The sequence below is a fragment of the Physella acuta genome, unplaced genomic scaffold (genome assembly GCF_028476545.2).
Source record: "Physella acuta isolate Inbredline_101_S28 unplaced genomic scaffold, ASM2847654v3 ptg001157l, whole genome shotgun sequence".
NCBI lineage: Eukaryota > Metazoa > Mollusca > Gastropoda > Physidae > Physella > Physella acuta.
Window position 1 is genome coordinate 101,869 of NW_026732674.1, and position 26,516 is coordinate 128,384.

Below are 26,516 nucleotides of genomic sequence, written 5' to 3' on the forward strand. Positions count from 1 at the left end.
CCACCCATGCGGTAGGGTCAGTGGCGTAGCGAGGTCGGGTGTCACCCGGTGCAGTAGTCACCCCCCAGAGGCGTAGCGACCCTTCCCGGGGACAAACTGTCATATTTTCTATATGCACCCCCCCCCCCCCCAAAACTTTCGATTTGCACCCCCCCCCCCTCAAACTTTCGATTTGCACCCCCTCACTTTCGATTTGCACCCCCCCCCCCTCAAGTTTTTCTATATATATTTTGCTATTTTTTGCCTTGGTGTCACCCCCTAAATGGTGTCACCCGGTGCGGTGCGCCCCCCCGCCCCCCCCCCCCCCCTCGCTACGCCTCTGGGTAGGGTTGCACGACAAACCTGAACTTCCGCCTAAGTGTGTTGTAACTCACTATTACGGAGCGTGATTAACGCACATTCAATGCTTTCATACAGCTCACTCAGGGACGACTGGTGGTAGCGAGGACAAACCCGAGCCATAGCAACTAAGATCAAAGAAACATAGCGCCGAAAATGTTTACTATTAAATAACTCAGTTGTTGAAAACAAAGTCGAGCACTGATGAAATCCTTTTAAATGTTGCATAAGTCTGAAGCAACGCGCGGAGACGGAGACGCTAGTAATTATTATTAAACTGTCGCTATAAAAAGAGTTATTTGCACGTTTTTTATTCTTTAAATTAGAATAGGATATTCTAAGTAAGTAAAAGTATCGTGCACTTATCGTGTCGTTAATAAATGCCGTTGCACTATTTTATGGAGAGGGGGATGGGGGCAGAACTTAGATTTTTTGGTCAGTTATGGACATATAAGACGAAATTACCTTTTTACGCACATCTAAAAATGTGTATATATAGGCCTATTTTTTTTTTTTGAAGTTACAGCCTCCCCCCCCCCCGGGTATGGTCGCCAACCAAAGATCTCCAGGGTTCTCTGTCATTTTCTCAAACTGACTTTAGGTGTAATCCATTTTTGTTGTTTCCTCCTATTCGTAATGAAGATCCTTCGACTTCAAGGACATAATTAATTTTTTTTTCTCTCTGTTTGGCATTTCTGTAACCAGCTTTGTTTAACAGGTCCGTGATGTTAGCCCCGAGCCCAACCTTTGGGGAATCCCCTTTATTTCTCAGGACAGCTGCCAATTTTGGTGCACCCCGGGTAATGGATTTCCCCGGTACCTACCACAAATGGTAGGCATTCCACTATCCACCACATACAATACATACATAAGTATATATATATATATATACATATATATTTACATATATAATATATACTTATATATGTACACATATATTTACATATTATATATAATATATACATATATAATATATATATATACATGGAGTGGGTTATTCGTGCCCTCTAAGAATGTTTTTTTAGACAAGTCCGAAGCAGTTTTTTTTAAAATCAAACTCTTGTATATATATATAAATATATCATGATTTAATGTGTACTTATTAAAACAAAATACACACTAGATAAGATAAAAAAATTAATGGTACTAAATACCCTCACATGCGTCCTAATAGCATTAGCATCACTACTGCGTCCAGTAGATACTAGGTACTAAAGGGTATGAGAATTCTCTTTGTACTAAATAAGCCTACGCCCTACGCAATCAATGACCACTTTTTTTAAAAACAGTTCTGCAAGGTCCTTGTAGCACATGAAGCAGTACCAATGTTGTTGTTTGCTCTATTTATAAACTGGATATGTTGATTGTGTGTTTTGCTTTTCCTCAATGCTAGAGCTAAATGTACATTTCTTTTCTAAGGGTATCGTCAAGTAAATACTGACATTTGTATGGGCTGTAAGTTGATAGAGCTTTTTTTTTCTTCTTCTCCTCCCTTGAGTCTTGACATGCATTGGAACAAGTGAAATTGCTTGATTTGAAACTGTTGTGTAATGTATAGTGGCAGATGTCGGAGGTTGACTAAGATTTAAGATGGGTGATGTCTCCAGAAGAAAGCTCTACAGTGATTCCAGTTGCAAAGTCTCAGGTCCAATGGTCTGCAAACAGTGTCTCTTGCAGGCATCTATTCAGGGATGGGGGGGGGGGGGGGGAAGGGGTGGGGGAAACGACAACACACGAACAAAATGGAATTTATATAGAAAATATATATTGTTAACAGTGTCCCCAGAGAGAAAGAATTCCGGAAGAAACACTGTCTGTGAAGTCTCAGGTTTAGGAACTGTTGATAAATTAGTTTCATCCATATAACAGATATCTTTTGTCCGAAGTGAATGTGTATTGTAGCTTGCCTACTATTGTTTCCCTGGCGATTGATGCCACAAACTCAATTCAGGATGCCCTTTCATAAAAGAGATGTAGCCATTCCTTGCCAGACAGTTTAGCCTTATTAAAATTATGTGGCAATTGATTAGCTTCTGCTAATTGAAATGCTAACTTCATCAGGTCTTATCTTGTCAAATAACAATCCTTCAAGTTCCAGAATGTGCTTAAGATCTACATTTAATTTTGACTATTACAGCATTCACAGTTATTTCACAAAATCTGATTCAAAAACATGCATATAAAACAAACAGAAGCCACAAAATTGATTGGTTTAATTCATTACATCTAGTTTAATGCTCAAATAGTTACTGTCCAAATAATAAAGAATTAACTATTTTTTTTTATAACCAGCTTATCAGACAACTAACACACTGAACCTCATGAGCCATAATTTGTAAGCCTGTATTCTATAGTAAATATATATATACATATACTTCATCTGGAAATCCTTTTCATCAATACATTTCACTGATACATATGCCTTAATCAGCTGGCTCAAATGAGTAGTGTTTGACTTCAGGCTCCAAAGATGGGTCTCCTCCTCGTTCCAAGTACAAATTATTAAATGGATATTGTTTAGGCATCTGAAAATATAATGAACAATCTAAAACAAATTGTTTTATTAAAACCTATCCTGTTACAAACTTTGAGATTGAGATCCTACAATCAATCACCTAAAGTAAAGCTTTTCTTAATAGTAATTCTGGTCATAAAATACTTGAACTTAAAATAACTTGTACAGACATAAGTCTATCTAAAATCTCAGATTCAAAGCTTATGAAGCAATATGCTGTTCTAAGAATTTTAATATAAAAGGTTTTTTCTAGACATGGGTTTAGGAAACCAACCCACCTTTTTAAGACATAATTAGGATAAAACAAACTTACCTGTGGCAGAAAATAAGGGTATGGTTCTAATAAGGTATGTGCAGCCACAAAGCCAGCAAAAATCGCCAGAAACCTGACAAAAACCTCTCCACTAAAAAAGTTTAAATTAATTTGCCTCAATAAAATTATTTAACAAAATTTTAAATAAGTCAAATTTGGTATATTAAGATCTATAAACACTAACAATTGTTTTTGATGAAAGGTAAGTAACACTCAAATGATACAATGTGACATATCAAGAAATTAAATGACTTATAATAACTAAAATCTAATATTGTCCTGTTAATTTTTCAAAATTATTTAAATTATACCAAAGTTTTGTAAAAGGAATTAAGGATAGAGAGGCTTAGTATTTATTTAAAATTAATCCCAAAAAGCAGTAATGTTTTCTATTAGCTAGGCCAATGCAAAAATTTAATTTCAGTAAAACAATATAATAGTTACATATTTGGATAGGGGCTGTCAATCTGATTACAGATCAGTTTGAATTTTCAAAATCTGACCATAAACAAAAAAGTTACGAATTTTTTTGTCATTAAAAAACAGCAGTTTTTTTCAGACAACCGGGGTAGACCCTGAAAGAGGAAAAATACTGGGAGGGTATGGACCAAATTTTAAAGAGTTTTTCGCTAAAAGTGGTATAAAAGCAAGCAGACTTCACCAATTGATGTCATTTTATGATATTTTGTAGATTTTTGTATGCCGAATCCAATGATGCTATTTTTAAAAGTGTCTTTTGATTACATAATAGACTTATTTCATGGATTATGTAATACCCCCCTTCAATTTTTTTTACAACATCTGATAATCCGTGTGATAAGAAGTCATTCTTTAAATTAAACACTGTTTTAAACCATAATATGACATTTGTATATGCTGAAGCTAATGGTGATATTTAAAATGGTCGAACATTATTACAAAACTATAAAGGTCAGGTTATGTAATTCGCACCTTTTGCTCATAATTTACCATGTATTTATTTTAAAATCTCTTTTGCTCATTGTCAGTTAACTTAAGTGAATAGCCTACTTAAAGAAAAGATAACTAATACAGTTTTAATACAAAGAGAAGGATGCTATAACAATAGTATATTTGTGATGATGTAACTTCTTAAAATATGTTATGTAATCTATGTGCAATCGTACAGGCCTGCTCTATTCCAAAAATATAGGCATATCTTATTATATTTATATTTCTTGTTACTTTAAATGTCATACCATTGATACAACTTTCTTCTATAGAATTAGCCTAGTTACAAATGTGTCTTATCAGAATCAGTGTGCTTTATGACAATTTTGTAATATTTTTAAACACAAAAAAAATTGCTCATTTTTACAATTTTAATAACATAAACATTGGAGGAAAATTGTTTTTTTTAGCTTGTACAAGGTAGTGTAAGTTATAGGTCTATAACATAGATTTATATATGCTCAATGTTTATGCTAGTTGTAAGCTTGTGTATTTTGTAGGCCTACCATAGGCCTATTACATTGGAAAAAAGCATGTGTTTGAGTGCTTGACTGTGTGTAGTAGATGCTAGGCATTTTTTAAGTTTCCTGCGTTTATCACCATCAGCATTTGCCTAGATTTAGTGAAATCAGACGTGGTTAACCAGGTTTTCTGACCAACGAATTTTATGATTGTAGGAAAAAAAGTCACAGGAAAAAAAAACACAGGAAAAAAAAACAGAAAAAAAGTCACAGGAAAAAAAGTCACAGGAAAAAAAGTCACAAATATATATTTACTTGATATTTGGTAATACTTTTATGAATTAAATATTTAGAGAGTGCAAATTAACCTGGGATTAATTAAATTTAATTTAATGTGTGTAGGCTGTATACGCATAGTAATTTTTATAATTCATCTAAAAATATTTAGTAAGAAGTATGTAGATTGTAATTATTTTAAACTTAAGATTAGTAGCATTTAATAGAATGCTCCAATGTCCACGGTTTTCATCGTGTTTTTTTAAATACCAACATTAAATTACCGTGAAATGGTAAGTTCATCTGACTTGCTGTACTCAACTCATGGCAACAATAGTTACGCTCAGTTCAACCACCTTTACTGCCCACATTTATCACGCTCATTACATAACAAAACTTACGATCAAACAGAAAGCCGACCAGGTTCAAAGGCTGTCATTGACGCATAACGTCAACAACACAAAATATGTTCGGACAAAGCCTACTGAGGAGAGGCCGACCAGAGAATAGCCTACGGCAAAATGTGCCTAAATTTCTTTTATAGTTAACTTTTCTACCGCGTATTTAACTAAATACGTAGCAAAAGTTGAGATTGTTGTGTAAATTATCTTAGAGTATTTTTTACTTACAATTGTTATAAACCATAATGCTTTTAACGTCTATAAATAATTTATGCTATCAAAAATACAACCCACAACAATAAACATACACAATTTTACAATTCCTAACAAAAAAATCAAAATATTTCTAAAAAGATTTTTGTGACTTTTTTCTGTGACTTTTTTTCTGTGACTTTGTTTCCTAGCAAAAACTGTGACTTTTTTTCTGTGTTTTTTTTCCTGTGACTTTTTTTCCGTTTACCGAATTTTATTGCCGTATTACGTAAACACGAGGCTAGATAGGCTAGTCGGCCAACCCGATGAACGTGTCAGACGAATATTATGTAATTTTAGAGACAAAAGTCTGGGAAGATTTCCTGATCTATGCCCGAGGGTTAGTAACATCAACTCCACAAAGTGAAGGGGGAGGGAGGTGGGGTATGAAACCACCGCGAGCCGCTCGGGTACCGTACGGGTGTTATACAACATCAAAGGCGCCGACCCTCGGCTTGTCGCGTCACGGAGTAGTGGGGGCGGGGTGAGGCTATGGATGTTACATACGGTGTTACATACCGTGTAGGATGGTCAGTGACTCCCCATACCCACCCCATCCCATTTTGGTCGATTTGGCAAGCTAGTAACCTCCACGTTGTTAAGGGTTTTAAAATTTTTTAGTCAACCGAAAAAAAAGAGCCCCGGGTAAAATTTAATTTATTTTTTAAAGCCATTTTTACGAAAAAGTAATGTACACAATAATGAAACGTTACGGCACGCGAATCACGTCAGCATTGTTTGGTCGGGTCGAGGCTATCCGGATTAATTTCTAAAGAAGATTAATTTTGACGATTAGTAAATACGACTTTTTTTTTGCCGTTTCAATGGTTTAAAACAAAGTTATGAAACATGCCTGTCTACTTAAATATAAAATAGCAATACCCGACGAGTCAAATACGGGAACACACGTATCTATCTTTAGAAATTGTTTATAGTCTCATCCAATCGGATCAACCGCCTAGCGTCACGTGACCACACACTCGGCTGTGCTACACGATGTGTAGATCACGATTCAGTCGGACGGCGGCCGACGCGTTAATTTTTATTTTCGTTCCGTCTTAAAATGTATGGACGGCTTTATTATGAGGTGTTATAATACATGTTATACATTAAAATAATCGGCGGGATTTCAGGAATACAGCTCAAGGTTCAAATGTAAAATAGGTCAAATAATAGACCGGGAAACTTAGTTCAACTTTGCGGTCCGATATCTCCCGAAGTATTTAACTTATTTTGACCACGAACCTTGAGCGTTGTACGTCTACATTTAATCTGTTCGTCTGCCAAATTTGATTGTTGTAGTACGTAAACTCGATACGTCTATAAAAAAATTGTAGCGCGTCATATTTAAAACTCAGCGATTCGAAGCACAGCCGAGCGGTTCAGTCGGACAGCGGTCGGCGCGTCATGTTTTGATTTTCGGTCCACTTCAAAGTCTATAGACGTCCTTATTATAGGGCCTAATATGACATATCATACATATTAATAAACGTCGAGATTTCAGGAATACAGCTCAAGGTTCAAATAAAAAATCGGTTCATTAATAGCCCAAATAACTTAGTTCAACTTTGCCGTTCGATATCTCCAAAAGTATTTAACATATTTTCTCCAAGAACCTTGAGCGTTATACGTGAACATTTAATCTATTCTTCTACCAAGTTTCACTGTTGTAGTACGAAAACTCAAAGAGTCTATAGACTCTAAGTAACACCCCTCTTTTAAAAAGGTGAAAAAGCCTCCCCCCTAATCGGCACGTCGCCGCGGGGGGTACAAAATGCGATTAAATCGGCGATTTCTTCAACGTCTGAAATAATAAAGAAATCAAACTTATACAGTTAAAAAGGTTGTTCAATTACGAACAGAATGATGTATAACATGTTAACATAAACACAATAAAAGCATGCAAAAAACAGAGTTAAACATGCAGGGGGTAGGGAAAAGCCGATTTGTCCGATTTTCTCGGCAGCGGCATTGGCCTAGCTATTTCTATAGCAAATATTTCTAAAGTTAAAAATCTTTTTCTTACAGTATAGGTAGTAGAGTGTGCCTAATCAAATTTATGATGTACTTAATTTACAGTAATGTCTCACTAATATAAAAAATTGTATTTGTCCGGCATTACTGATTTTAAAAAATAAATTAATTAATGTGCATACATAGTATATCTTTATTGGATCCATTTTAAAACCCTACTTACTAGCTATATCTACCATGGTCATTGCGATCCAACTGGTCCAATCCTACAATATCACGGTCAGCATGAACCTGCAAAAAATAATAATAAACATGATAAGCAAAAAGGTTTTGATTACTATTTTAATATATTGTTTAATCAATAGTCTTTTTTTACTTTTTTCTGCAGGTTAAGTTGTTGATATTGATATAGTGAAATTGAAACTGTAATTTTAATTATAGTTTAAAAATTTAGATGTTTAAAAAAAAACCTATCTTAAAACTTTCACAGCATCTATGTATAACTGTTTATAAACATTGAGAAAATTTATTTTATTATCACTAATATATTGATACATAGATGGGACGTTGTGGCATAGTTGTAGAGCAATAGACTTCTAATCTTAAAGTCTTGAATTCAAATCTGGGTTCAAGTCAGTACAACATCCCTGAGTCCACCCAGCTCTGATAGGTACCTAACTCACATTAGGGAAAGTAAAGGCAGCGGGGGCTTAGTGCTGAGCACAATATGCCTTCAAATGCGAAGGTCACAGAAACAGGTGAATTTGCCCCATGGATTTTTAGGTTTGAAAGGGGAATTTTAATAAATAGTACAGAAATATAATTTTTTTTTTCTCTATTTTTAAAAAGCTCTGGATTTAAGAGAGTAGGCCTACTTAAAGTATTTTAAACTCTAATCAATCACTAACCGGTTCTCCATAATTTCTCCTGTCTGCAGCAAACTCATAATCTTCAAAAGGATCTCTCCACTGGCTTGAAACAGCTGGAAGATGCGGATATTCTTCTAAATCACCATCAGCTAAAACATTGTAGTCTTCTGGTCGTAGGCCAAACTTTTTAGCAGCAGCTGCTCTTTCCTCTGGCGTGCGTGGGAGAGGTCCAGGTTTCCAGTCTTTGTTCCAGTCTAAACGGGACATTAAACATTTAGTCATTTAGTGTAAAACACAAAAATGGGATTCATGTAGGTGATTGTTGTTTTAGAAATTAAAATACAATTGAATTAATTTGATTTTAATGGTTGTAAAATGAACATTGCACAATGGTAATTTTCAGCAAAAACAAGAATTTGAAACTCATTAACTTAAAATTTATAATTCATTTTTAGATATATTTTAAAATATTTAATCGCCAGTATTTTCTTCAGGCCTCACATTCTAACTTCAACCTTTATTCCTCTTTGTTCTTAATTGTAATACAAGAAGAAATATGCAGAGCTGGCACTAATTTGTTAAACAAATCCTGAAATCAATTCCTAAAGTTTGACAATCCTGAAACCAGAATTTAAAATTAAAAAAAACTCAGAAACTTGATGTCGCTCAAAATTTTAAAAATTAAATAGACAAATATTTGCTCACTTAAAATGTTTTATTTATTTATATTCTTTTTTTAATATGCAGTCCTTTGGTGGAGTCATAATGTTTGCAAAAATCTTTTAAAATAATTAATATTTAGGGGATTCTACATAAAACAAAAATAGTTACAATTTTGGGATCAAATATTTGCATCAAATAAAATTTATGTTTGTAGATTTAGATTGTCTATGATGTCATTAACTTTTAATATGCTCCTAGAACATAAGAAACCAAGACCTTTGCGAATGGAGTAGAGCTAGAAGAGGTCGAAGACTTTAAGTACCTCGGCAGCTATATATCAGCAAATGGCAGCATGGAGAAAGAAATTGCCACCAGAATAGCAATGGCAGCACAAGCTTTCAACAGACTCGCTAAGATCTGGAAATCATCCTCACTGCAGCAGAGAACTAAAATAAGGATCTATAAGTCAAATGTACATTCTGTACTCCTCTATGCTGCAGAGTCATGGAAACTAAACAAGAAAGGAGAGAGCCGACTTAGAGGCTTTGAAAGAAGATCCCTCCAACGCATCCTCAGGATAAAGTGGAACGACAAAGTCCCGAACAAGGAAATATGGCGAAGGACAGGCTTAAACGACATTGTCTCAGAAGTTCGAACGAGGAGATGGAGATGGCTGGGCCATGTCCTACGCATGAGCAAAAAAAGACTCCCCAACATGGCGCTGAAGTGGAACCCACCCGGAAAGAGAAATAGAGGAAGACCACTGGGAACATGGAGGAGGGAGATGGAAGAAGAAGTACAGGCTACTGGCAAGACCTGGCATGAACTAAAGTGGCTCGCCCAGGACAGGGTGGAATGGCGGAGATTTGTTGCTGCCCTATACTCCACAGGGAGTGATGAGGATTAAGTAAGTAAGTAAGAACATAAGAAACACTTGCAATAGCGGCTCTTGTGACTGAAATATAACTATAGTGTAAATGTCTTCCCCAACAAACTATTTTACCACCTTGATATCCCCTTTGATCTAGTTTCATCCACCTCATGCTGCAAGATTGTATCTACTCAGCAAGCCTGCCTTGTTTATGTCTATTGAAAACTAGTTTTAATCCTTGAATATAATATCAATACTTGCAATTTTAAAATGTTTAATGTGACAGCCCACTGCGACAAACCTTTTAAATATAGATCTTAGGACAATTTTAAAATGTTCAAATCAACTAAAATCATCCTAAATACTATAAATATTTTGTCATGCAATATTTTGCCAGAGATCATTAATCCATTCCCCCCGCCCCCCAACAGACAAAAAAAAAAATTAAATGTAGACCTATGTAGAAAAATATATTTAAAAATTCTTTGCTTTCCTTAGAGATAAATGCCTGAAAGAAACCCTAATGCATTTGTATTTTTACCAGAATACACCTAATAGGTGACCTACCCACTCCACTAACCCCAGCCATAACACAATTGGGTATTTTAATGTTTGTTAATAATATTTTAGGGTACTTTTAGAATTTAAAAATTGAACAAACCATCTCCACTAAAAAACAATCAAATTAATTATGTTATATTATTGGATTAACATAAGTAATTAATTAGTTCATGATAATATTTTAAGTCTTTTCAAGAAAAAAAATCTATTTCCAAAAAAATACCCCATCTTATAAACGAACCCATAACTAGCAGTAAGATAATAAAGGAAGAACAGTTTTTTTTTTATGGCACCCCTCAAAATCCTTATATATTCACAATCATTGTGCAAAAATTATTCCATCTTAAAAAAACTACAGATCTCAGTTGTCTCGCTGCCTAGAGCAACCTATATAGGCCTAAATGAGTTCGTGTTTGTTGGCGTTTTATTTTTAGACTTTGACTGTTCAGCCCCGACCATTGGCTGGACGCATCTATATTATTGCCAGACAGTGGTATAACAACCATCCATCATTTTGTCTAAACTAAATAACTAGGCCTCTAACTAAAGTCTAAACACTCAATCTATATATATAATTCTCTTCATGGAGACCATAGAAAACACCTCACAGCTTAGCCACCACCCTCATCCCCACTTGTCAGGTGAGCTGTTTACAATCGTAGAGCCGGGTTAGTGACGGCTATTATGGGCAGATAATTTAATATTATGGGCAGATAATTTAATATTATGGGCAGATAATTTAGTATTAAACTATTTGAAACGAAGGGGAGGTAACAATTTCTGATTGATCTTTTCTTTGTCTGTAAACGGCTGCTTTCAATGAGCGGGAGGGGGGGGGGGGAGGCTGTAGGGGATAGTATTGAATTCACAAATTATGAATTGCTGATAAGCAGAAAATAAAACAACTAGATGGCGGCGTATACTATGCCAGCTCGTATTAAATTAAAAATGATTTTTTGTATGTAAGGATCTAGCTAGATCTAGAATTCTAGATCTTGTTTGTTTTTTATTTACACTGATTTGATTAGTCATGATTAGTGTTTTTGGGGGAATTTTTATACCAGTGTCCATAAATAGAATCTTCTTTTAAAAAGGGGTGTTAGGATACTGGTAGTTAACAAAATACAAACAATGCTGGCTAAAGTCACAATGCTAACCCTCTCCTTAACCCTACCATATGCCTAACCCTAATTTCAAACCATAAAATTTGTCTAGATTATAATGCTACTATCAACCTAACACACCTATGTTATGGAAGAGTCTATTATCCGACATCGGTATCTAAAAAAAAGATCATCCTTGTTTTTTTTTTTTTTTTTTTTTTACAACAGTTGAGTCTAAAAAAATAAAGGTAATCTATCGTTTTGGGTACGTAAAATCGCCCGCGATTTGTAATGTGAAAAACAGGTGACTCCTTAAATTTTAATAATTATTTCACATTTTGAGGAGGATTTATGTATTAAAAAATTCAAAAATGTTTCCTTGATTCATTTATGTACCTGTTTTTAAACAATTGAATTAAAACTTTTCCGTAATAAATGAAGACTAGCGATGTTTCCAACAGATGCAATCATGCTCATTTACTATGGCAGCCATCTTGTCTAAGTTTTATTTTTATAAGCTTTTAGCGCCAGATTCAGGGGGAAGCCACTCTATTTTACAAATGGCTGCTGTTTATATAGCAAATCTTGCTCTCAGACACTGCTGTTTAAAGTTAATTTCTGGCCTATATCGATATATTTAGCCATTGATTTAGGTTTATTATTCATTTATCTATAATATTTGACACAAAAGTATGACAATATACTTCTATTTAAGCCTTGACAATGAGGTAATGTTTTCGTACATAAATAGCCGCGGGCGATTTTACGTACCCAAAACGATAGATTACCAAAATAAAAGTCTATTCTGGGCTTATTATTTTTTTAACACCCTGCCTGAAAAAGAGATCTAGAAATCTAACAAGATCTAATAATTAATTACAATAAGATAAAAAGGAAAATTACATGCTGCAGCAAGTACTGGTGTTGTAGTTAAGTCTGCTTTTTGTTGAGAAATCTGTAGTCTTGTCTGTCTTGTTAACAGACTGAGACACTTTCTCAAGGTCGCCATTATTACTAACTCTGTGAGGTTTTGAAGCAGTTTCTAGCAGTAAAAATCGAGAGTAATAGGGGCCTACATTTTTTTCACAAATCTCATACTTTTAGAATACTTGAAATTAAAACAAATTATTTGTTAGTTATTGAAAACTTAAAGACCGATTATTTTTATTACTAAATAATTGAAAAAAAAATCATTATTATTGATTTAATTTCAACAATAATTTAAAAATATATATTTATGTTTAGCCTTCATACTCAATCATCCCTCATATCAAAACAAAATGGCGTCGATCTCGCCCTGTTTGACATCAAGAATTCTGCTGAGGAAATCTCAGTTCAGAATTAAGCATTTGACTCCATGTTTGCAATATGTAAGCATACATATATAATAACATATAGACTAATATTTATTTCCATCATTTAGATCTAGCAATCTACAGATATTCAAAGTTTTTTTCCAATTTAAAATGTAATCGCATCACTTTACCAGACCACGACCACTACCACTGACTGAAGTGTACAACAGTAACAGTAACAGTGTACTCAACTGTACTGTAACACAGTTTTGACTATAGACAGTGTACAGTACAGACTACTGAGCGTTGGTTATTATTCTGGAATGGTATAGCAGTAAAACAATTATTGCAAAGTCTGTCACACAGTTCCAGAATCCACAGGAAGTACTGTAAACTGTAAACAAACCATAGGCCCTACTTAAGTACTTACTATTTTCAGGGCTGCCTACTTGTACGGTTTTGCCCGTAACTTTACGATTTTGACACCCAGGTTACGGAATTACGATTATGCTGCAAAATTACGGTTTTGATTTCAGTAGAGATAAAAATCGACTTTAGTGTTAAAAAAAAAATTTCTGGTGGTATCATTAACTTTATGTTCCCTGTCTGAGTTTTATATTTTAATTTAGCTAGTTATATATCAGTATTTCAGTGTGTTATCCGGTTCTAAGGTTCTCAGCCTCTTCCGTAACAATCCCCCTTCCCTTCCCGGTCATGGCTGGCGGCAGTCGTGTTTATATTGTGAACTATTGACCCCGCGAGTGGTCTGTGTTACGGTGTTGTCCGTAGAGAAAAAAAAAGGGTGTGGCCTAAATCATTGAAAGTCTGGTCGCGCAGTCTGGCGAGACATTTGCTGAGGCGGTATTACACCTAAATGCCTAAATAGCGAGATATCGAGTAAATTTTGTTTGAGCTGTGCGAGAAGACAAGATTTTACTAAACAACGAGATCTAGGCTAACCTAGATCAATTGCGGATCATATTTTTAAAATTGTTCTTTTCTTCTAGATATTACATTGATAAAATGTAGATTTAAAAAAAAATATTGAAGAAATATGCTAATTCTAAACATCGTCACCCGTCGGCCGCTTACGTTTTCTTGTTCGCGGGAGAAAAAATCCTAACACACACAGTCGAGGGGTCACTGAGTTCACATTGGTTTAGATATCGGTAGTGTAGGCCTATATCATACGTCATACTACTCATTGCAAGAACAATTCCTATTTGAAATTTTCCATTGTCGCCTTATATTCTGAATTTAACGGCGTTTTTTTTTAAAACTAATTATTAGTCCATAAAATAAAAAGTAGCACGAGTCGCCGACTGTCATCATTACGCTGATGAGCTTAACGATCATATAATATGGGTCTTATTTACATTGTATTTAAAAAATGTGTAAAAATACTGAAAGTTACGGAAACTTACGGAAAACCTATGCTCTTGTTACGGGGAAAAAATTTTTGGGGTAGGCAGCCCTGTATTTTATATTTGGCATCATCTTTTAATTTTTAATACCAAACGTTTAAAATCTGGATAGATTGAATTTAATTGCGTGTTAAATACTGCTTTACTAATCATTTGGTAATCTATCGTTACTGGTGCGTAAAATCGGCAGAGGCTTTAATTGAAGTATATACTATAATACTATATAATATATTGTGATATATTTGAGTAAAATATTATAGAAAACTGAACAATAAACCAAAATGTCCAGTCTTTATTTATTACTGAAAAGTTTTAAAACAATTGTTTAAAAACAGGTACATGAATAAAACTTTGAAAATTGTTTGTAACTTTCAAAACATTCATAAATCCTCCTAAAAAATGAAAAAATTGCTCTAATAATTTAATGAACCACCTTTTTTTCACATTACTAGTCTCAGCCAATTTTACTTACCTAAAACGGTAGATTACCAATTATTTTGAATTGCTAGTTGATATTTTTAAGTGTTTCTGCTAAATATTTTTGCTACTAAACATTGTTCAACAGAGTTTGTACGCAGTCTGGAGAAAGTTACTACGTCATTTGGGGAGGGTGGGAATAAGAGCGTAGTCCTGTCTTTTTCTTTTTGTTGTTGTTATGTGACTGACCATATAAAAGTGTTACAAGTATTCAAAATTGTTATTTAATTAAAGAATGATCGGCCTTACAAATCTTGACCTACCCGCTTTTGCTCCTTAGTTTGTTTGAGGGAAGCTGTAAGTGGTAGTCTACTTATAACTGATGTACCTGTACTTTCAATTCAGTTTCGGTTAAACTGTTTTTGAAATCTTTGTAAAAGCTGACCATTAGGGCTAGACTAACCCGCCCCTCCTTGTAACTACGGTCACTGAAATCTAAACTTGTGTGAACTCACAATGACCCCAAGTATGTAATTGGTGCTGTTTGTTGGGGGGGGGGGGAAGAGATAAAAGTTACTATACAGTTCATGCTATGATGCATAAGACTGGACTACTGTGACCTCACAGTGACCCATCCACCCTGTCTTGTGTGTGGGACGGGGGGGGGGGGGGGGGTACTGATAATTTTTAATAGCTGACAAAAGTTTCTCAGCTGTAAGCACAAATATTGTGGTTACAATTGTCTGGTTTCATTTTCAAAATAGTGTACAAACCCTGGTTCTAGTCATTTTTACTATTTTTGTGATCATTTTTACTATTTTTGTAATTATTTTTACTTAACCATAACAGTATCTAGATCTAATTAAATTAATTGACTGATTGTCGCAAGTCCGATGCAAGCCAAAAACAAATACACAAATTACTACATTTGACTTTATTATTTATATATATTTTTTTTACTTTTAGATATACTAATTTAAATCTACTATTATATTTATCCCTGTTTCCTTTTGTCAATTAAACTTAAAAATTAAAACATTAATTTACTACAATCAACTTTATTTATATTTCAATGGTCAAATAAACCATGGTTTACCGTAACTCAACACGAACATTACCGGATAATTTTTGACGCTGAACTAAGGTTTTACCCTGAGTAATACTCACTACACTATTACTATTATAGTCACTAAACACTTTGACTTGACTGAAGTTGACTAACAACTTGAACTTGTAACAGCAGTACAGTGTCATGAGTGTTGTTACTCTACACTTCTAACAACTACCAGTACTACTACTAATACACAGTCACACCACTCCCTGCACTAACAGTGCCTGCTGAGTACACTCACACTGTTTTTAGTGCAGGAGTAGCACTGTACTGTAGGACAGAGCGGGTGTAGGTCGTAGGTGTATTACTACTATAGTATACGAGTATTAGTGATTTTAATTTATTAGTAGGCCCATATACTATATTAATATATTAATTAGAAATTGATTGATGTAGTAGTGTAGAGTAGTAGACTTAGTAGTAATCTAAAAGTAAAATAAGTGTTGAATAGTGTAGACTACTGTAGACAGAGACTTAAGAAAGTTAAGGAACAAATATTTTCGGACCGGAAGGGGGGGGGGGGGGTCCTGATAGGAATACAATGGGTCGGACTCAAAATATCATCCTCAATGAGAAAAAGAGAAAATAGAAAGAATTATTAGTATACTTATTACTTGCCCTATAGCTTGTTATTTATTTTTAAAAATAATCATTTTTTACAATTACAATCTACAGGTCAAACATCCACAATCAGATTCAGGGAATCATTGTGAACTTAGCACAGCTCCCACAAATGTTCCTCCAATCAAAGTTGAGGACAAGCCTACTTCTAAGGCAATTACTATCAGTCGTGCGATGAAAGCTTACATGGAACAAACAAAGGCACATGGTAATTTCCAGTAAAACTAGGTCTCTTGTTTCGAAATTTCTGGTTGGGAATTTGTTGTCATTTTTATCATCAGAATAATTTAATAAACCAGAATGCCATCTAGACATCTAATTTTCTTTTTAATCAGCACTATATTTATATATTCACACACTCTCTGGCTTATTCTATGACCAAAATAGTATTAAGAGGCTATATTCATTTCAATTCTGGCACTCTATAATTAGATCAAATGATGAAAGCTCAAGTTTCTGATTATGAACTGGGCAAGCGACACCTTGCAAATATAATGGGTAAAGATCCTGACAATTTTACACAAACAGATGTTGAAGTAAGTTTATTTTATTTATACCATAGTTACTATGTTTCTAGTTTCTCACTAAAGTGAGATATATAATATAATGGGTTAAGAACCTGACAGTTTTACATAACAAATAAACAAGATGTTGAAGTAAGTTTATTTTTTATACCATAGTTATTATGTTTCTAGTTTTTTTAACTAAAGTAGCCATCTTTTTTCCACAAAACATTTTTTTTTTTTTAGATTTCATATATTTCTTAAATTGTGTTGTAACTTTTATTTTTATACAGAGGGCCATAGAGTATCTTCTTCCTTCAGGAATTTTTGATAAGAAAGCAAGGCCTTTATTAAAGGTAAAATACATTTTTAAACTCAGATGATCAGTCAAGTTTTTAAAATATTGATGTTTCTGAATTCCAAAAATAGAATTCAAAGCTAAGGTGATCACTTGAGTTTTTGTAAAAAGTAACTATCTTCAAGTATTGCAAATAGTTTTAGTTTAGGTGATATTTGTTAACTCCATGATTTTATTTGCAATTGCTATTAATACATTTGCAGGATCCATATGAAATTTTCCCAAAAAAGAAAGGTAACCTTACTTTTTATATGTATTATCATAATCACCTTCTGTTTTCATAAATTTAAATGCATAATTTAAAAGCTATTCATTAGCAAAAAAAGATAATTAAATTATTATTTGTTTTTATATCAACTTTAGTTGCACAGTTTAGTTTGGATGGCAGACCATACCACTGGTTGTATTTCACAACATTACCCAACTATTACAACATTTTATATGTAAGTAACAAGTATTTTTAAGAAATGTTTTTTATTATTTTATTTACGAATCAGTCATATTTGTTTTATAGATGTGATGTTACAGTCATTTTTACTTTCTCTATACGAAGTATAGAAGTAGTATTGTAATCGTGCAAAAAAATCAAAATTGATACTTTCACAAATCTCGAGTCGAAAAAACTTAGTTGTGCAATTTTGTCCGTATGTCTGTGTGTGTGTATGCGTGTATGTGAACACGATAACTTGATTACCATTACTGCTAGGCTGATGAAATTTCATATATTAGTATTATATCAAATTTGTAGTTCTGTTTAAACTTTTCAGCCATTTCCAGAAACCGAAAATGGAACTTATTCTACTTTTGGTTTTTCAAAAGCCTATAACTTGAGTACTGTTTCACATAGATAAACGAAATTTCACATATACGTAAAAGATCAAATTCTCTGCCTTCTTTCCAATTTTGAATAATTTCTGTTGACCGGAAGTAGTACTTAACGCTATTTCTAATTTCTCAAAAAACGCATATGAATTTTTAAAGTACTAGTATTATGCACTATTATACACATTTTGTTTGCTATTCACTTGGTGTGCTATTCTTTTTTCTACGAGATACTATTCTATTTTTAAAAAGTTTAAATATGTAAAAACTGCGTAAAAATCAAGTCTATATCCCGAGTTCCAATCCCCATAGTGTTTATTTGTTCATGTTTTTGAATATTAATTTTGTTTAAATACCTTGTCTATTTTATTTTGAGTTCATTGTCATCAAAATGTGACACAGCAAATTGACATTTATTGTTGAGCAAGAATGGTAGATAGCAGCCAAGTCAAAGCTGCTGTCTAAATTAATTCTGAATAAGATTAAAACTGTTTCTTTTTTAAAGGATATTGCATGGAAAATAGAAAATCTGAAACTTGAGGAGGATGAACTTTATAGAAAGAAGGAAACAATATCTAACACATTGTAAGTAAGGAATTAATGGGCTTATTTATTTATTGGATGAGGTATGAGTTAAATGTTGGTAAAATAGGCATATTTTTTAGATGTTGAGGGCTTTTAATTAACGGGTATAAAGTATAGTGTGTATGATTGCTAGCATTCATTTCTGCTTGTAGAATTTAACCAGCTTGTTAAAAGTATTATTGTATATTGAATGTAAGTTATATTAGTGTGGAAAAAAGGTTAAGTCCAAACTGGCACATGAAGTTGAGTTCATCTGTTACTCTGTCCTCTGCATGCGAAAGAATAGTTTAGTCAGCAATGGCCTAGTTGCCTTTACTTTTCCTGCCTAGAGTTAGCTATCCACCAGAGCTTGGAGGACTCTGGATGTCCTGGGATCCTATCTTGACTTTTGGGTTAGTAAACAAATGCTCTACCACACTATGTATTACTTGTAGTGGTTAGCGAATCTAATAGGTGATAATGATAACATCCACAAAATGAAGTATTTTTTATCACTCCCCTCTCCCTTCAATTAATTCAGATACACCAAGGCATAAGCAAGTAATTATAAATTGTTTTAATATCTATTCAGTAGTGAAATGTGTGTTATTGTGTTTTAATTGATAATATAAAATGTGTTGATAGAAATAATAAAAATATCTTAATAAATTTATCTACGAGGAGCACTAGCTTAATTATAATATATTTTCCTTCAAAATTTAACTCAAACTGAAGGAGAGTAGAAATATTTAACTGTGTACAGGTAATTCTTTACCTTTATTGATTTCTTACTGCAAGTGCTACTATTTTATAAAACAGCACAGTGATAAAGGGAGACAAACACATCCCTTTATTAGTGTGGATATCGTACATATTACTAATAGCTCTAATATTATTAGAGCTAAAACTAGTTTCAGTGAACTTGTTTCTAACTTAAATTTTTTATTTATAACAAATTTATTACAGGAATTTAGCAGGAAGTGACTGGATAACTTTCCAACAGCTCAAAGACAAACTTGTAGAAAATATACGAGAAACAGATGTAATTATTTTTCCAATTTAAGCAGAGGGTTCTGTCAGTCTGACATGCTATCTTTTAACAATTTCTCTCTCTTCTTTAATGCTTTTCAAATCAAGATATCCCTACATTCCATCTCCTTAGTCCTGTAACCTTTATACATAAAATATCTTCTTTTGCTTTTCTGTACTCAGTATTTCATTAATCAGCCCTTTTTCTTAACTGACTTTTTCAACACAATAACAGCTTTTTTTTTTCACCAAAGACATAGATTTATTTATATTTTTAAAAAAAGGCATTTTAAAAATGTTACTTACTGTGACAGCCAGTGTGTAACATGGCTTCAGTTTCTACTAAACACTATTGTCACAGTTACAAAAAATTCATTATATAAACCTTTCTACTTATTTACCAGAATCTTGATGATAAAACAGTTGGAAATTAAAATAAATCATTCATTTACAGTATCAGCACTTCATCAAAGTGATGGAAAGGCTCATCTCTCATCCTTTATCTTACAAAGAAGAAGCATATATTATGCAATACAGAGTAATGCACAAGTCAGAGTCATCTGTCATTCAGAAACCTCAGGTAATCTTTAGTATTGTCAAAATGGTATACTGGTGGGAGGTGGTATAATGGTTTACTTGTTTCTGTGCTTACCCATCCCAGCACCGAATCAAGTATAAAGTTATATCACCTCCTCTTGTTGGACATGTTCATCAATGTTTACTATGTCCCTCTAGTTGTTAACCATGTTTTTCTATTAGTAGCTTGTCAGTCTCAGTTGAGATTTTCAAATCTCTAACTCAAGTTATCATTTCATTATTCAGATTGAGCAAGATGAAGATGGAAGATATTTTGCTTGTGCTGAAGGTATGTTACTGGGTGACAGCCCCTTGGACATACAAAATATAACAATAGCTATCTTTACTTGATACGCATTTCAATTCAACACTATTCATTTCTAAATTGTGGGTGTAATTCTTTTGACTTTTCCTCCCCCCCCCCCCCCCCCCCCCCCCAAAAAAAAAAACAAATTTTGTAGGTACAAGAAAAGATGCTTGGGCTCACGTGAAGCTTTATAAACCTGGAACTGGGAAAGTAATCATAAACGACAAAGATTTGGCATACTTTGAAAATTTCTTATACAGGTAATCAGCTGTTGGTTTAATTTTTAGTTAATGTCTTTTTATTTTAAGATGTTCGGTAAAAAGGTAGTGGGTTTAATCATTTTAACCCTGCTGAATTAATCTTGAGATTTTTTAAGAAATCATAAGGGTATCATTTTCTTGTTTGTCCCCAGAGAAAGCATACTTAACCCATTAACTGCACTCGACCTGATTGGCCAAGTAGACATTGTAGCAGAGACAAAGTATGGTGGTCCGGCAGGCCAAGCTGGGGCTATCAGATATGGTATTGCAAAAGCTTTATGTGCGTTTATTAATGCAGAGGAGATTGAGAAGTTACGGCTTTGTGAGTATTGCAGCATAGTTTATTTACTCTATTTGTGTTGGCCAACTATAAGCTCATGTATTGTCTTGTGTGCTATGTGACTTGCAAACATAAAGTAATGTCTATCATCAGCTGGTATGTTGACCAGAGATCCTAGAGAGAAAGAGAGAAAGAAGCCAGGTCAAGAGAAAGCAAGGAAGAAGTTTACATGGTTAGTACATTTATTGTATTCTTTGTTAAGGTTAATTAAATTTAAAACATATACTTATCCTATTAATTTTTTCCCTTATTCTAATAAAAAATTTTTTTTTTTCATTTTTCAGGAAAAAAAGATAAAGTTTAAGCTGACTTTTTCATTTTTATGGTTGAATCACATACTTGTAACAATAACTTAATAAATTTATCAGAATCACCTTGTTTGATCTGAACACTATTTCTATTGGATTTTTAGGCTTTGTTAACTAGATTGTAATAGTAAGAGCGCGATTTGATAGCCCGTCTAAGCACAGTGAGGTGAATTGATTAAGAAATAATATGAACCAAGTAATATGAATACAAATTTTTCAAGAGTAAAAAAAATATAATAATAGCCTTTCGAAAGGTGAAATCAATATTTATTGTCTTAAAAAGTAGAAGTTTAATTTTATTTAATATCAGATCTTTTTTTCAAGTTCAAGCGTGTGAAATAATCAAAACTTTTCTTTCCCATTATTTCACATTCAGACCCTTTTCTCAGTGTTTATCTAACATTCATACTTTTTCTCAGTTTTTCAATACATTTCTTAGTAAATACACAGATATTTAACAATAAGTTAAAAACATTTAAAATAAACAGAAATATAATAAATGAAGTATACTGATGCCAGTAAACATTTTTCATCAATAAATCTTTGTAATTCAAATCTATTATTTTAGCAACAAGTCATTGAATACAAGGCTTTCTTTAATATAGGTATGCTAGTAGCTAAACCAAAGATATTCATAAATAGTTAAGTCCAGTTTGTTCAGAAAGCTTTGAAAAAAGTATTTTACAGTTGATGTAAAATTATCACAAGCCTGACCACTACCCCCATAAGTCTTCAGTTCTTCCAAACTTGAAAACAAATGCACTGTAAAAAATTTTTGGAGAAATATATTTTTATTTTCAGTACTCAAATTTAGATATTAATTAAAGTAATACTTTGCATTCTAAAAGGAATAAAACTGCTTAATTTGTTTGTATTGTTCATTTTGATAATTAACAAAATAACAGGTCAATAGTCATTTGTTGTGTATGTTTCTTAATGTTTTACCTAAAAAAAATGAGTGCATTTTGCAGAAATACTGCTATTCCAGGCCAATCTGGTTTCACATCTGAAAAATTAGTTAAGAGAAGTAAGACAATATTAAAAAAAAACAATCCTAAATATTATTATTAGTCCAGATGCAAAAAGAAAATGTGTTTTTTAAAAAATGAATTTATAACTCAGCTAATACTACAATTCAAAATAATTAAATAGCTCAAGATGAAGAGGACACATTCTATACACAGGGACGGACTGAGTTTTTTCCCCTGATTAATCTCAATAATCAATTTGGGTACCTTCAAAATACAACAGTAAAGATTATACAAAATTGTATTTCTTAATTGGGACTAAGTTTACATGAGATTCTAAAAGACATACCATGAAAATAAGGACCCTTCACTACACTTTGGGTAAAACATAACACCCACTTAATCATGACTACAGAAACTATTAAACTTAATTACTTTACTACAAAACTAACTTACTTCCCACAACATAAAAACCAAAGAGGATCCAGCTAGCTGCAATCAAAGCTCCAAAAGCCAACAGGAATCCAATAAATAGCCATACGCGAGCACCTTGTGTAAATCAAATATTTTTTTTATTACATACTTTCTTAAATACCAGGTAAACATATGTAATTAAGTTTTTAAAATTCAGCTGGTGTATTTAAATTTTGGTTTTAACTTTACCATCTATCTATATATATATATATATATATATATATATATATATATATATATATATATATATATATAATTCTCTTCATGGAGACCATAGAAAACACCAAGCTGTAAGCGCGCCTAGAAGCCCCCTCTCTACCACCCATACATGGTCTGGTGAGCTGTGGTTCACGCTAAATGTTTACAATCGTAGAGCCGGGTTTAATGATGGCTATTAGGGGCAGATAATTTAGTTCAAAACGTTAAACTTAGGGGAGGTAACTAAGAGGAGGCTGCTTTCACGGGGGGGGGGGGTAGGGCTAAAGGAGGGGGGGTTTATTGTCCTTAACGAGCTACTGATAGTGTTTTAAAGCAAATATTTTCAGTGGCAACATTGGTACTGTCGAATTCACAAATTATGAATTACTGAAAAGTAGAAAATAAAACAACTAAATAGCGGCGTATGATACACCGCGGGTCGGCTCGGTACTTTAAAATGGCTTAAAGTAAAGGTCACTAAACATTGAACACAACTAATGGGTATTTCATGACATCTGTACCTGTTTGACCCAAGCAGCCTGTAGTGTAAGATTCACCCCTTATCTGACCATTTGACACCGAGTTGATCCTGGTGGATAATTTTAAAAAAAAAACTTTTCAGAACTTGGTTGAATCAAATTATGTATTAAAACTTAAAGCTGGCTGTGATTAACACACAACTTACATGAAAAAGGCCAGTGTTAAGATGATACCAGGAGTAAGATAGGCAAAGTTAAACTTATTTTCTGTGGGCACTGCAGCATCAATAAAAAACCACCAGCCTGAAAAGAACTTTAGAAGCAACGATTTAGATTTAATATTTGATATTCCCGCATTTTTCATTACACTATCATTAAATTTAAAAGAAGTGTGAATAGACAAATATTCAGTTTATTTTTTTATTTGATGGATTTAAATACTAAACAATACAGTATATCTACTTCCAGAGGTACATCTTACTTATGATAATTGTTAAACATCTTAATCTCATCTTTTAATTATAACATAATGTAGTAACATTTACTTATAATGGAATAATACAAGTGGTTTTTATTTTTAAAGTAATATAATTTGAATTAATAATATCCTTTTAAAGTAAAAACTTACCATGATCCCAGAAATGATTGAAACAACTAGGTTTCTCCGTTCTCCAAGTTCAATACATTCACATCTTGGCCAGTGGCAATTGTCCAGAAACCCAGACATGATCCCTGAGTGATTTCAATTTTGGAAAAACCAATTCAATAGTTTGCTATAAGTAGTATAAGCATCTATGCTAAAAAGAATACTTGAGGATTATTATCTGCAGTACTGGAGATTTGATTGAGGTAGTTAACAGCTCAAGAATTAGTTTTCACATCCTTCTATCAAATACTTACTTAATTACAATACAAAAAACAAGTAAATTTAAATAAGAAATTTTGAATAAAAATTTACATTATATAGTGATCTATATAGGGTAACATTAAGTACTAGAGCTTACTCGACAAAAGTTAACTAGAAACTCAATTAACAACATTAAATAATGTATGTTAATGACCAACCTTATTTTGCTAAGCCTGTTACAGCAAATGCTTCACCTGAATCTTAAATAATAACAATCAATTAGTAAATACAGAGTGAAAGAGAATTACATTTTGGTACAAGTCAATAAGCCTTTTCCACATGTGATTAGAACTTAGTTCCATCAGATTCATTCTAATAGAATGTGTAATATATGGTATAAAATCAATTAAAGTAGTACCCTTTCAGATCAGATGCTAAATAGGACAAATAAAAGAGTTCACCTGATTATGTGAATCAAATCAGGGCATCTTCCAGCGCCCTGACAGGGTGCTATTTGGCGCCCCAGGCCTTTCCGTGTTTGCTATGGCGCCTACGTTCGTTTAAGTGGGTGCAAAAGACTATGAATAAGTTGGGATACAATAGTCGTTTACTAAGCTGAAACACACGGTTCCTCCAGCGCCTTAGCATGGTGCAATTTGGCGCCCCGGGCTAGACTGAGCCCTTTGCGTTTATGTTTGCATTTTCTTTGTGTTTGGGTTGGGCTTGCATTTGTGGTTGGGTTTATGTTTGGATTTGGTTTGTTTTCATTTGATTTTTTGTTTGTGTTGTGTTTGTGGTTGGGTTTGCGTTTGTATTTGTATTTTGGTTATGTTTGTGGTTTTTTTTTGGTTGGTTGTGGTTACGGTGGGCAATGCTGGGTATATGCTGGGTCTGAAATATGGCCATGGCTATAGGGACCCGGATACTAATACCGGCTGGGGCTTTTAGGACCTGGGTCTGAATAGCCTTTTCCTTACTGAATACTGTCTGTAAGTAAATGGTTACTAGTCTAGATCTATTCTAGTAGTTAGTTAATAAATAAAAACCACTAACAGTGACTAACTACATAAAAATATATTATAATATAAAATAGGCCTTACCCTAACTATTAATTTGATAGTATATTTTTAATAATTTGATTTTGTATGTAGTTAGTCACTGTGTTAGTGATGATACTGATAGTGTCTGTTAGTGGTTGAACTATTAGGCCTATAATTTATTATTATTAGGCCCTAATTATTAAAAATTAACTAATACTAATACAGTAACTAATACTAAATTAACTAGGCCTAGCTAGGGCCTAGATCTATAGATAATAGACTATCTAACTATCTATAGATCTAGAATAAATCTAGATTCTAGATCTAACCCCATTCCTTATAACTTGTAATGTTAGTTTGAGTTAACTCACACACTGAGACTTTGATGAGTTAAAGAGTGAGACACTGAGCTGACTGCGAGTGATCAGTGTCTGACTGTCATCTGAGTCACTGGACTGCCAGACAGAGAGACGAGTGTCTCGGAGTTGATTGTCCACTCAACTACTTGGCCGGTTTCTCGGTTTAATGCTTCTTAAAACATTCTAATAAAACAAGTAGAGTATCATAGACCTACTTAATTTATTTATATAGCCTTAGAGGTTCTATTACTACTATTAGACTGAGATAATTCAACTTTCTTCGTCAGCTTCTGCTAGTTACATTTCTGACGTCATTCAAAACATACAAGTCCAATTTCCGTAAACACAAAAACTTTAAAAAGTAGAGCCATATAGAATACTAAAAGTAGAATTATATAGAATCTAGATCCCCTACTCTATAAGTATAAGTATAGACTATAGACTATAGATCTAGGCCCTATCGAAAATATTGGGTCTAATCCTTTTTTCCAGTTAGACGCCTTATGCACGTTGTTATCCAATCGCGAGCAAATTTGAAAGTGGTATTTTGTCAACACGAGCCATGTTCGTCAGAATACTGGAAAGGGGGGGAGGGGGAGGGGGGGGGGGGTGTGGAACTCAATTTTTAAAAAAAATCGACATAGATCTA

At 33.4% G+C, this 26,516-nt stretch overlaps 3 protein-coding genes across 4 annotated transcripts; 1 reads left to right on the plus strand and 2 right to left on the minus strand.

The window, feature by feature from the left end:
• Nucleotides 1-2,537: 2,537 nt before the first annotated feature.
• LOC131956534 (NADH dehydrogenase [ubiquinone] 1 beta subcomplex subunit 8, mitochondrial) lies at nt 2,538-12,601 on the minus strand. The gene is made up of 5 exons (XM_059321035.1): nt 12,471-12,601; nt 8,409-8,623; nt 7,724-7,791; nt 3,168-3,258; nt 2,538-2,864 (listed from the first exon to the last, which is right to left on the minus strand). Exons 1-5 carry the CDS (start codon nt 12,574-12,576, stop codon nt 2,763-2,765), a joined length of 582 nt encoding a protein of 193 aa, XP_059177018.1. The 5' UTR covers nt 12,577-12,601; the 3' UTR covers nt 2,538-2,762.
• Nucleotides 12,602-12,821: 220 nt separating this feature from the next.
• Nucleotides 12,822-21,565, plus strand: LOC131956526 (small ribosomal subunit protein uS9m). Its single transcript, XM_059321025.1, has 14 exons — nt 12,822-12,937; nt 16,490-16,643; nt 16,868-16,971; nt 17,232-17,294; nt 17,500-17,530; nt 17,660-17,739; nt 18,624-18,703; nt 19,649-19,724; nt 20,166-20,291; nt 20,534-20,576; nt 20,749-20,854; nt 21,007-21,176; nt 21,288-21,366; nt 21,479-21,565. The coding sequence occupies exons 1-14, from the start codon at nt 12,848-12,850 to the stop codon at nt 21,489-21,491; spliced, it is 1,215 nt and encodes a 404-aa protein (XP_059177008.1). The 5' UTR covers nt 12,822-12,847; the 3' UTR covers nt 21,492-21,565.
• A 411-nt stretch (nt 21,566-21,976) lies between these two features.
• On the minus strand, nt 21,977-26,244 carry LOC131956527 (transmembrane protein 50B). Of its 2 annotated transcripts, none has more exons than XM_059321027.1 (8): nt 26,083-26,244; nt 24,687-24,728; nt 24,250-24,353; nt 23,828-23,934; nt 23,664-23,731; nt 22,927-23,019; nt 22,448-22,508; nt 21,977-22,264 (listed from the first exon to the last, which is right to left on the minus strand). In XM_059321027.1, the coding sequence occupies exons 3-8, from the start codon at nt 24,346-24,348 to the stop codon at nt 22,219-22,221; spliced, it is 474 nt and encodes a 157-aa protein (XP_059177010.1). In that variant the 5' UTR covers nt 24,349-24,353; nt 24,687-24,728; nt 26,083-26,244; the 3' UTR covers nt 21,977-22,218. The 2 variants fall into 2 exon arrangements, with proteins under 2 accessions (XP_059177010.1, XP_059177009.1); XM_059321026.1 differs by having other exon boundaries at nt 25,880-26,243.
• Between the last annotated feature and the right edge of the window lie 272 nt (nt 26,245-26,516).

What these genes read in the sequence shown, in the direction of transcription:
- LOC131956526 (XM_059321025.1), top strand. Translation starts at nt 12,848, where the DNA reads ATGGCGTCGATCTCGCCCTGTTTGACATCAAGAATTCTGCTGAGGAAA. An exon ending in ACTATTACAACATTTTATAT is followed by an intron (nt 17,740 to 18,623) that starts GTAAGTAACAAG and finishes TCTTTTTTAAAG; the next exon opens with GATATTGCATGGAAAATAGA. An exon ending in GATTGAGAAGTTACGGCTTT is followed by an intron (nt 21,177 to 21,287) that starts GTGAGTATTGCA and finishes GTCTATCATCAG; the next exon opens with CTGGTATGTTGACCAGAGAT.
- LOC131956534 (XM_059321035.1), bottom strand. Translation starts at nt 12,576, where the DNA reads ATGGCGACCTTGAGAAAGTGTCTCAGTCTGTTAACAAGACAGACAAGA. An exon ending in GGAGAAATTATGGAGAACCG is followed by an intron (nt 7,792 to 8,408) that starts GTTAGTGATTGA and finishes TATTTTTTGCAG; the next exon opens with GTTCATGCTGACCGTGATAT. An exon ending in ACCCTTATTTTCTGCCACAG is followed by an intron (nt 2,865 to 3,167) that starts GTAAGTTTGTTT and finishes TTATATTTTCAG; the next exon opens with ATGCCTAAACAATATCCATT.
- LOC131956527 (XM_059321027.1), bottom strand. Translation starts at nt 24,348, where the DNA reads ATGTCTGGGTTTCTGGACAATTGCCACTGGCCAAGATGTGAATGTATT. An exon ending in CAATCATTTCTGGGATCATG is followed by an intron (nt 23,935 to 24,249) that starts GTAAGTTTTTAC and finishes TTGCTTCTAAAG; the next exon opens with TTCTTTTCAGGCTGGTGGTT. An exon ending in TTAACACTGGCCTTTTTCAT is followed by an intron (nt 23,732 to 23,827) that starts GTAAGTTGTGTG and finishes ATTATCCACCAG; the next exon opens with GATCAACTCGGTGTCAAATG.